At 44.2% G+C, this 11,534-nt stretch overlaps 2 protein-coding genes across 2 annotated transcripts; one reads left to right on the forward strand and one right to left on the reverse strand.

Moving 5' to 3' along the window:
* The first annotated feature begins 1,819 nt into the window (after nucleotides 1-1,819).
* Nucleotides 1,820-6,581, forward strand: LOC125544315. The gene is made up of 8 exons (XM_048707944.1): nucleotides 1,820-2,051; nucleotides 2,482-3,164; nucleotides 4,126-4,314; nucleotides 4,404-4,495; nucleotides 4,945-5,004; nucleotides 5,124-5,193; nucleotides 5,499-5,702; nucleotides 5,857-6,581. The coding sequence occupies exons 2-8, from the start codon at nucleotides 2,499-2,501 to the stop codon at nucleotides 6,238-6,240; spliced, it is 1,665 nt and encodes a 554-aa protein (XP_048563901.1). The 5' UTR covers nucleotides 1,820-2,051; nucleotides 2,482-2,498; the 3' UTR covers nucleotides 6,241-6,581.
* A 1,057-nt stretch (nucleotides 6,582-7,638) lies between these two features.
* On the reverse strand, nucleotides 7,639-11,331 carry LOC125544316 (probable receptor-like protein kinase At2g42960). The gene is made up of 8 exons (XM_048707945.1): nucleotides 11,008-11,331; nucleotides 9,695-10,463; nucleotides 9,517-9,621; nucleotides 9,090-9,212; nucleotides 8,794-8,964; nucleotides 8,576-8,705; nucleotides 8,273-8,482; nucleotides 7,639-8,162 (listed from the first exon to the last, which is right to left on the reverse strand). The coding sequence occupies exons 2-8, from the start codon at nucleotides 10,351-10,353 to the stop codon at nucleotides 8,076-8,078; spliced, it is 1,485 nt and encodes a 494-aa protein (XP_048563902.1). The 5' UTR covers nucleotides 10,354-10,463; nucleotides 11,008-11,331; the 3' UTR covers nucleotides 7,639-8,075.
* Nucleotides 11,332-11,534: the final 203 nt, after the last annotated feature.

Below are 11,534 nucleotides of genomic sequence, written 5' to 3' on the forward strand. Positions count from 1 at the left end.
GAAAATGAAACTACAAAAACAAAAGTCTTCACGCTTCATGTTCCTCGAATGAATACCAAGTCTTCAAGGTCACACCAATTTCTTCACTTTCAAAGTCTTCAGAGATTCAAAGTCTTCAGTCAAAGAACTTCATTTTTAGGGGTCGACTTTCTCTGTAAATATCAAACTCCTCATTGACTTATAGACCTGTGTACACTCACAAACGCATTAGTCCCTTAACCTATAAGTCTTCAATACACCAAAATCACTAAGGGGCACTAGATGCACTTACATGTGGTATTTGTATGCCTTGTATGTATCCCCATCTATTATATAATGGTTTGATGTAATGATATCCACCTTGCAAAAGCGTGTCAATATGCGGTTCTATCTTCGATGGGCCTTCGAGTCTCGTTAGGATAGTATCGCATATTGGGCGTGACAAGTATCTTGATGAATAGCAACTCAACCATACATTTAAATACGAAATCATCGGATGTTCAACAAGTTTTTTAAATTCATTGATCCCAAATGCAAATGAATAGTTTGTTTGTGCCAAAGACCTTGATATTTGTTCTCTCAAAAGCGGCCTTCATCTTAAACCTTATCTCCTTGAGCTTGAACCTCTTCCTTGGCACATGCTTTTTAATAGTTATGCCATTGAGAACAATGCATTGACCTGGTCAACAAGTTGCAGCATTGAGCAGATCAATGAAATGACCAACACATAGAGCAACAGGAAGCAAAACTTACTAGCTCACGAGTGACATGTCCCTTGGCCACCTTCTTTCCACTTGTGCAATCACACCGCGATACCTGCTTGACGACCTTTTGAATGGTGTACCATAGATGGAGTAGCAACCGCGTCGTGATCATGGATCACTTCCATGTTGTGGGGCATGTAGTTATTTTACTCGTTGAACCAAACATGCACGCTTTCACTTTGCCAAAAATGCTACATTTCACTTCATTCCTTGAAACTCCACACCGTCGACCACGCCTCACACAACAATTCATTCTTCTTCACCGAGTACACAACCATTGTGTTTCCTTTAAAGTTAACAACAACAACACCAAAATATCCCACAAAGGCATTTGGCTGAACACCTGGTGAGAATGGCGTGCACCATGATAGTGGCAGGGGCAGATTGAACCTGGGCTTTGGCAGAAACGGTGACGTAGGCAAAGGCGGGGCAGGCGCTGGCTGGAGCGGCGGAGGTCCTGGGTTCGGCAAGGCATGAGCGGCGGCGGTCTCCGAGTGTGCAGATACAAAGCACAGGGAAGAGATGGAGCGGGGGGAAAGGGCTTCGGGTGGGGTATTTTGGTGCCGGATTGTCCGAGTCCGACGTGACGGATGTCCGGACCCCGCAAACTTTCGCATGTTTGGTGTTGGTTTGCGGGATTTCAAACGTCCGGACTCCCTCCAAACCTTCCTAAGTCGCATCCTTTTGATGACCGGCGTTGAATGGCAAAAAATATTCTAACCCTCAGATCGGAACATTTTGCATATGATTTGATGTTCCGCAGAGGAGATTTTCGGTCTGGACAAGTTAATACTAGTGATATGTTTCCTTAAAAAATCCAAATGATAAGTGCCACACATGTAGCACGAAGTAACACCGTTTGCGGTTTTTTACACTAATAAAGTTGCCATCCGAAAAAACAAAGCTAAAAAATTAAAAGTTACTATGCTTCACAACTAAAATTGCCATCCTCTTATAACTAAACTTATCATCAAAAAACGTCAAAACAAAATTGCTTCGTGTCTCACGTGTAGCACTTGTAAAAAAAAGCAGTGTCAAGATCCTGATCCTGGTAGAAAAGGAGTGGTCGCGGCAAAGCAAATCAAGCATTTGCATCTCCCTTTTCTCGAAGCACCCGCTCCGCTCCACTCCACTCGGCCGCTACTCCCTTCTTCCGCGATTCCCCCGCCCCCGCCTCTTCCCCCCTCCTGCTTTCGAAACTACTCCCTTCCGCGGAACTACCAGGGCGGGTTTGCGCGCGGGGGCGGAAGAAGCGCGCAAGCTTAGCACATGCGGACACCGTCGGGGCCCCGCCGCGAAGCTTGAAAGGTAAGGTTCCATCCCGGCGCGGCGTCGTGTCGGCAGCGAGTGCCGCGATCTGGTTCCGGCGTGCGTATTTAGCAGGCCCCTAATCCGCTCGAATATTTGCTTCACCTAACCCATCGCATGCCCCCTACGTGCGAACGAGCCCGTCCCATGAACTCATGCTTGCTGATTGCGCCGTGCTGGATGTGTCGAGCGTGCGAATTATGGAACCCTACAATATTTGCTGTGTGTTTGATTTGATCCGACCCTCGTATGCGGTGTATACGGAGTACAATGCGAGGGAGATAGACTTTTGAGTAGAGGACAAGTCATAGTACATGGTTATGGTTTAAACCTATTCTATCTCTAACTTAAACACAATATACTTGTAATAACATCGAGAAATCAGTATCGGCTTCTCTCACGTTCCCCTGCTGAACCTATCCGCACGCAGGTATAATTGGAAGGGGCATGGCTGGCGTGGAGGGGCAGCCGCCGCCTCAGATCAGCAGCATGTCCAACTCCAAGCTGCAGGACGGTGGCACCAAGCCGAATCTGGTCAAGGAGCACGTTCCGGGGAGCGAGCTCTGGACCGATGGGCTCATCTGCGCTTTTGAGCTCGTCAAGGGTCACAGGAAGCTGGTTCATCACAAATCGTTGCCAAAGATTGATCTCGCGCACATGAAGAACCAGACAGCTAGGAATGGGCATCGCGTTGTGAGCCCGGCACCGAATGAGGGAGGTGTGCTGGAAATCCCCGGCCAGGCGGAGCTTGGCATCGATCCTTTTGCGGTCAAAGACAGGCCATCACATGCTGGAGATGTTCATGATCACAAGTGGGTGCCGATTGGATGGTCAAGGATTGCTGAGCTGAGCCAGAGGGTTCAATCAGATGCTAGCTGGGAGAATGAACATGTGCCGATAAGCGACAGCGAGGATGATTACACTGTAGCCGATGTTGCCGCTCCGTACTGGCTGCGTCCTGGGGGACCTACATGGTGGTTCCATGTCACCGCAGGCCATCCTTCCGTTGACGCATGGTTGGGTAGTGCTCACTGGATGCATCCAGCTATCAGAACTGCACTGAGAGATGAAAGCCGGCTGATAAGCGATCGGATGAAGTACCTTCTCTATGAGGTTATCTTTCTCATTCTCATTTGTGTATGCACATTTTCTGCCTGCAATTTTATGTTGATATAGCTATTCTTTGATATTTCTAATGAATTCAGGTTCAACATTTTTTAACTAACTGTGTTAATTATTGTTTCTTATGGAATCTTTCCAAAATTAACTGATGGCCAACTATTGATTCTTAAGAGAGCACCCAACATGTCTTCACAATCTTTTGATCGCCTGTATTTTCCATGTGAAAATTATCTGATTGCTTCAGAGTTCAAACCCTGTTTGCATAATAAGTATCATGACAGCCACCTTTTCTCCTTGAATGTTGTGGTGACATATCAATCATGCGCTGGCCTAATTTGGTGGTTCAGTTCATACCAGCTGGAATATAACTCTAGAATTCATCCTAGATTTATCACTGTTCATGAGCTTTCACTGGTGCTACACCTCAGGAGAAAAGTAATGAACACTCAGAATACATAAGACACCATTACAATCAAGATTGCATCGACTCCCATCTAGTATGCCCAATACCAATCTGCAAATAGCGCGTGGTCTGTGTTTAAAAAGTTGCCCCTTTGTTATAAAAGGAATGCAATGGTAACTCGAAGTCAAACAACTTGAGTGTTTGTTTTCATGGGTTTGCATTTTTGGTAGGTGTCTACTCATGAACTATGCATCTCTTCTTCTGATAATTGTGCATGAACAATCTGGGAAGTAGGAAATCTGAATGTTGTGGTTGAACTGTTCTACCTTTTTCTCTTTGCAAATTATAATGGCTGATGTCAGATAGTAGTTTGTCCAACTATATTGGTAACTGCTATTTTCAGTATGTTTTATCTACCTCATCACATGTTACAAATAAGAGAATTACTCTGATGATGATGATGTGTTCATTACTTCGATGTCTTGCATATGCTGTGTTCATATGATCTGGTTATCATATTTATCATATAAGTTTCTGTTTGCTATTCAGGTCCCAGTTAGAGTTGCGGGAGGACTGTTATTTGAGCTTCTTGGTCAATCAGTCGGGGATCCAAATCATGAAGAGGAAGACATACCCATTGTACTTAGATCGTGGCAGGCACAGAACTTTCTTTTAACTGCAATGCATGTGAAAGGTCCTTCAACCAATGTAAATGTTTTAGGAGTGACTGAAGTGCAGGTATCAACTAAAGTTTTTGTTTATTGCTGAAAAACTGAAGTTCAGCGGTTTAAATATCCTTCTTAAGATGCTTATGGAAATCTGTCCAGGAGTTGCTTATTTCTGGTGGAAGTCAAACACCCAGATCAGCTCATGAAGTGATAGCACATTTGGTCAGTCGTCTTTCGCGATGGGATGACAGGTAATTTTAATATTTTATCATCACTTCCATTTTTCTAACTGTGTCGGGTTGTAGGATTCATCCTCATCGGTAAGCTCAGCTTCTTAGGATGCAGAGAAGTACGACTAGTTAATCGTCCTTGGAACTGCATAGTGCACAGTAGTTAATGTTCTTTAGAAATAGTAATGCTTGTGAGACTAATATTTTGCATACCATAGGATTGTGAAGGAAAGGCTTATACAAGGGGGCAAAAAAGAAATGTCGGGATTGGTTCTTCGTAGAGGCATGTATTTAGGAACTACATTTGAAATCTTAGAATATCATTTATTCAGGAATGGAGGGGGTAATTTTCTTATTCATCTTGGGTCTTCTGCAACTGTTATTATTATTATATATAATACCGCTGTTTACTCAAAATAATAGTACTCTAGAGGTGTGTAACTACTAACTTGTGTTTATGGTGTTCCCAGATTATTCCGTAAATATGTCTTTGGGGAAGCAGATGAAATTGAATTGAAGTTTGTGAATAGGTAAGAAAGCCCAACAAACATGTTTGAACTCCCAGAACATTTATCTGAATTGATGTCAGTGCCCTTATATGGAATGGTTTTATTACATTATAAATTAACAACTGAAAATCAATTTACAGGAGAAATAGTGAAGATCTGAACCTAGTCAGCATCATATTGAATCAAGAAATCAGGAGGTTAGCAACACAGGTAATTATATTACCGAGTTTACCTTTTCTATTACTTTTTCCTATCGTGAAAATAGTAATACTCGTCGAATATCTTCTCACCAATGTAGTGGAGTTGCTGTCGTGCCTGCACTATTTATAATATAACAGTTGGATCAGATAAATCCAAAACAGAAACAGGTTCTGGTTGGATACTGTTAGGAAACTTTAACATATGGTTAGCATATTTAACAGGATGAAGCTTTCACGCACACGTTCATGCATGCTATTCTCCATTTTCTGGTATTATGATCTGGAATGTATAAGGACATAACATGGCTGCTACAGGTGATCAGGGTTAAATGGTCACTGCATGCAAGGGAAGAGATCATACTTGAGCTTCTCCGACATTTAAGGGGAAGTGCCACAAGAATCATTTTAGAGAGAGAGAGGAAGTCTGCAAGGGAGATGTTGGAGGAGCAGGAAGCTGTCCGTGGCCGCTTGTTCACTATCCAGGATGTTATGCAGAGCACTGTTCGTGCATGGTTACAGGTACGCAAGTTCTGCGGCATGGCATTTTCAACAAAGTAGAGTTTAGCTATTCCTGTGCTCTTTCAGGTAGTTTTCATTAGCTTAGGCATTCCTTTGTTCTTGAGGTAGTTTTAAATTTGAAACTGATACAGTGCCAAAAATTAACGTTCTACAGGACAGAAGCCTTCGTATCACCCACAACCTGGCTATTTTCGGCGGTGGTGGCATAGTTCTATCCATAATCACCGGTCTCTTTGGAATCAACGTGGATGGCATACCGGGAGCTCAGAATACTCCGTACGCTTTTGGGCTGTTTGCGGGGCTTCTCTTCTTCCTCGGGATCATCCTTGTTGGCGTTGGGTTGATGTACCTTGGGCTGACAAATCCAGTGACCAGTGAGAAGGTGAAGGTGAGGAAGCTGGAGCTCCAGCAGCTGGTATCGATGTTCCAGCATGAGGCGGAGCAGCATGGGAAGGTGAGGGAAGGCCTGAGCCGGCACGGCTTGTCGCCGAGTTCAGCTGCGGCTTCGGGCGATGAAGGCTACATCCTGATTTCCTGATCCTGCTAATGCCTCAAAACTCTGAAATAGTGTAAGCTTAGGCCACGCTGGATAACCTGGTGTTTTGTCTTTGAGTAAAATCCCGGCTATCCCCATCCCCATGGGAAGTAAACTGATTCCTGTCCGATTGGTTCATGTGTCCTCAACAGGCGTATAGAAAATGATACACCTAACAGAGTATCTTGTGTGATGATTGTCACTGAGGAGTTGGTATAGAAATATATAGAGAGATGATCAATGTGATCTGAGTAACAGATTGGTTCTTTATTTGTGTGTGTGTGTGTGTGTGTGTGTGTGTGTGTGACTGGTGTTGCTAATGCCTAATGGTAATTCATTGTTGATGAGACTGATAGTGATAGGCCGGAACCTCCAGTCTGGTAATAGCCTGGGACGGTTGGTTGCCTCCGGTCTGAATTAAGTTTGTTATATATCCAGCGAGCCACCAGTTGGAGCGACCATTGTCAAGGCTCCAACGGCAGGTTGGAGCTTGCACGCCCTGTCGGGGACAGAGCAGCTAAGGATGGTGGCTGCCGGCTAAGCCAGCCCTACCTTTCTGTTTGTTTCAACCTCTTGTTTGAAAAAAAAAACTTTCTGTTTGTTTGTACCATAAAGTACTAGCAACTACTTTCCCTAAAAAAAAGTACGGGCATCTTCATTCCTAAGTACTCTCTCCGCAGCACTAACTTGATGCTATATACATCTATTTGAGGAACCAGCTTTTTTGGACAGAGGGGGTATAAATCTTTTTAGAGATTTCAATACGAACTACATACAGATGTATATATACATATTTTAGAGTGTAGATTTACTCATTTTGCTCTGTATGTAGTTTTATATTTGAAATCTCTAAAAATACCTATATTTAGGAACAGTGGGAGTACTTATCGACATAAGATTTGTGCACCTAAAAAGAGGTAGGAGCCTTGCTGAATGGTGCGTAGATTTGTGAATTCCAAGGAGTGCAAGTTGGACAAGTGCAGCAACAACTGCACCAATGATCAACGAATGGTCCATTAGAAAAAGGAGGGGGAAGCTGGCCAAGCTTGCAAAACAAGCAGACGCTGATCATTGGCACCCTGCAATCATGTGCACAAGCCAAAAATTATAGCCACCGAACGCAATGACCAAACAGATGTCTTTCAGTTTTCGCAATCAAAGGTGGAAGTTCCAACATGTGAAAGACGCAAATGATTGGCCACGGCCACTGACACCAGCTCATTCCCCACAACAGAGTAAGTGTACTGCAGGTGTTCCTGGGTTCTCCCATGGAAGATACACCCTGCACGCGCAATCGCATAGACACCTTTGGCCGCAAGTAAATAAGGCTTCTCACAAGGTACACCAACAGATTTATGCTTTCATTTCATGGTAGAACTGAAGACCCATACAAGGATTCTATACATCGGCAAACGCAATCCGGTATCTATATATATAGTCATGCATTTCAATCAAATCAGTTCCTCCTGGTAGCTCACTGAGACACTGACAATAACTCAAGACGAAGAGAGTGCTTGCTTCTATGCTCCCCTAGAAGAAGACTAGACAAAACACTAAAGCAAACGAGTTATAGGACTCATCCACAGAAAACAAACAGTAAGGCAACTCTTTCAGGGGAGCATAGAAGCAATCCTCAGAAACCACAAAAAGGAAAAAAAAAAACACGGAAACAAGCAGCTTGCACCTAACTGAATTCAACAACCTCGGTATCTGCAAGCAAATTGCAAACCTGTTTCACTCACTCTACTCAAGTATTGAACATGTTTGATCAAATCAGCTGTCACTATCAAATAACTTAAGGTTTCCTATTTCTTTTGGGTTTGTTCACAACTGGAGCTTCAGACATCAGCACTGTTTGATAGCTCCTCTACTGACTGCTGCGACTCTAGATCGATGCTTCCCATCTGGCTGTGCTTCTTCTCATCCTGTTATTATTTTTTGACAAAAGAGGCATACAGTTAGTTATGTGGCAAGAGTAAAAGCTCTGAAATTCGGTGGTAAAGACAGAGAGAACACGGATAAGAAACCGACATACTTCTTGGTATGCTTTCTGGACCGCTTCAAGCATTTGGACAACATGGCTCATCTTCGGCCTCTTGTCGGCGTCAGGATCAACACACTTGAGGCCAACCAAAATTGCCCGCTTAAGGGCACGCTTAGGTGGTTTAACCTCAAGGCCTGGGTCCACAACCTCCTCTGCCCTCTTTGTGCTAACCATCATTTTAAGCCACTCCACAAGGTTTGACTGAAGCAACAGAAAAAAAATGAGGTGTAAGGACCTCTAAGAGAAAGGGCAATTAGATCAAATTGCTTGAAATGGGATAAGCTTTGCCTCTACCTCATCTGCAGGCTTACTGTAGTCAACTGGATCCCTAGCTGTAATGCATTCCAACAACACAACTCCAAAACTGTAAATATCACTCTTTTCATTCAGCATCCCACTATTCGCGTACTCAGGCGCGACATACCTATCATCAGATCAAGAGGAAGATTAGGAGATGTGTTTCCAAAAGCACAGAAAAAATTAGCGGGGAAGGAGTAGAAAGAGAGCTATACCCATATGTTCCCATCACTCTTGTATTGATATGGCTTGCGTCGGAATCCAGAAGTTTCGCTAACCCAAAATCAGAAACCTTGCTGTTGAATTCGGTATCAATTAAGATATTACTTGACTTGATATCTCGGTGGACGACTTTGGGGTCTATTGCTTCGTGAAGGTATGCAAGCCTGAAAATCATGAACGAAAGTGCATTAGCATGTAGTACTAGTCAACAGTCTCATGTGAAATTTATCTGTTCATTTAACATGATATCAGGAGATGGTCGTAAAAGAGGTCCACATGCCAAACTTACGCTTTTGCTGTCCCAAGCAGAATCTTCGTACGGCTTTCCCAACTAAGGATACCATGTTGACTCATGGCCCCATGGAGCCATTGTTCTAGGTTGCCATTGTTTACATACTCATACACAAGCATCCTGCATGTGAGAAGAACTATGCTTTAGTTCGGAGTCGTTTATCTGGTAAGGAATAATAATCTTGAAACCAGATGACAGGAAAAACACAAACTAGCTAGGATTATCGCAAAACGAAGGAACACAAACAATGTCCTTCTCATGGTATTAATTATCCATTTTTAATCACGATTCTTCAGAACAAGAAGTCTAGCGGAGATATGATGATGAACTTGCACAAGGTGGATGCATTATGCACACAAGCTAATTCTAGTAGCTTCTAGAATATTTCAAAATGAAAGCAAAATAAAGGGAAGAAATGTGTCACCTGTGTATCCCTTCAACGCAGTAGCCCAAAAGCCGCACCAGATTCTTATGCCGAACATGACCTATGGCTTCAACTTCAACTCTAAATTCCTTCTCTGCTTGCCCTCTGGAAACCCAACTAATAAATCTTAGTTCCAAGTTAATATCACAGTAAATTCAACAAGATAACATACACTTACACATTGTTTAGGATCTTCTTCACAGCCACCTCAGTCCCATTCATAAGCCGGCCTTTGTAGACAACTCCATAGCCGCCCTCCCCAAGGATATTACTCTTGGCAAACCGATTTGTCGCAAACTCCAGGTCCCTCAAGGTAAACCAGTGGCCCCAGCCCAAATGTGATAGCTCTGGCAGGCCAACCAGCGGCGAGGTTGATGTGAACCCATATGGTGAACTGCCTGCCCTCTTTGGACCTGAGCTGTTGTAATCCTCAGAGTATGAGCTTCCAGCCTTTTCTATGTTGTACACTGAGCTGCATTGGCTGAACGCGTCGACGTCGACAGATCTAGTCTCTGCCAAAGGTGGCACACTCTTCATCTGTGTGTATTTGTCATGAACTGGCATGAAGGCCACTTCGCTGCTGTCATTCGCACTCTGTGAGTCAACTCCTTTGTCAATGTTGATTTCCTTGGACACAATAGGGATTTCTGTTTGCGATGTAGTGTCGATTCCGTTCACCGCCTTGTTCTTCCTTCGGATGGAAAGCCACAGTACTATGATGAACAGGATTGCCATCAGGATTCCAATGCCAATGGCAATCAGAACCCATACTCTCAGGCTGAACACAGGTGTTGTCCGCGACAATGCCGCGGTGATGGAATTGTCGGATGACGACATGTTCTCTTCGGTTGGTCTGACGAACAAACGTATGGGATGTTTGCGAAATTCAGAGTCCTGTGCCGTTTGCCAGAGGAGTTTATTTTACAAACTTATCCTGACTGATTTATCTGTACCAAGAAAAAGGTGCATTAGCCAGCAGGGGAATCCAAGGTAGCACATGCACAAAACTACAAAAGTAAAGGGGTAAATTTGTCTCTGCAAGAAAAAAGGCGCCGCACATGATAGCACAATTCTTCCATCCTGGAGAAAGAAATTATCACTTGCATATTGATGGAGAAAAAGTTTGGAGCAAGCAAACCAATCAAACAGCAAGAGAACTCGTGATGAACTCTGGGTGGAGTCTGAACCGTGAATCCAACAACCGCGCATAAAAAGGTAAAAAAAACATCAAACGAAACACGCAGGGCGCTTGAAACAATCTAGACAACAATGTACTAGAATGGATTTCAGTTCCGGTCCAACACAACATGAATCGCAAGAACCAACACGATTCAGATGAACAAGTCAAATCTTTAGAGAGAGAGAGAGAGAGAGAGAGATAGAGATAGAGAGAGAGAGAGAGAGAGAGAGAGAGAGAGGGAGGGAGAGGGAGATGCGGATGGGTTCGAGGAAGATCAACGGGTCGGGGAGAAGGAAGAATCAAGAAAGTACCTTGACAGGACGCCCAATCCAGCCCCATTGGACAGGGATTCCGTCAGCAGGTCCAGCTCCGCCCCCTCGGAAGTCAGACCTGGAGAAGCCCGGTGCTTGGTGGGCGCTGCTCCCGCTTGTGTGGAGTGGCGGAGAAATGCGGAGACGGGGGAAGGGCAAGTGACCTTTGCTTCTCGGCGAGAGAGAGGGAGCCGGAAAGACGAACACAGCACACACATGCACACATGAAGAGAGAGAGAGAGAGAGAGAGAGAGAGAGGGAGAGAGAGTAAAGGGGAAGCAAAGGGGAGGGGAGGAGGAGAAGAGGTTGCAGTGTTTGGAGTTAAAGGCGAGGAAAAAAGATGGAACCCATTAAAATGGAGGGGGTGGTTATTAAGGAAAATAAGAATGGGGGAAGGAGGGAATTAATGGTGGGTTTGATTGAGGACTGCATGTGGCCATTGAGGTGAGAAGAGAAGATTACACAAGGCAAGTCAAACGTCCAGGGGCTCCCTCCGCTGGCTCCACTCATGGAAACGCCAATCCTAT

This window comes from Triticum urartu, chromosome 3, assembly GCF_003073215.2.
Source record: "Triticum urartu cultivar G1812 chromosome 3, Tu2.1, whole genome shotgun sequence".
NCBI lineage: Eukaryota > Viridiplantae > Streptophyta > Magnoliopsida > Poales > Poaceae > Triticum > Triticum urartu.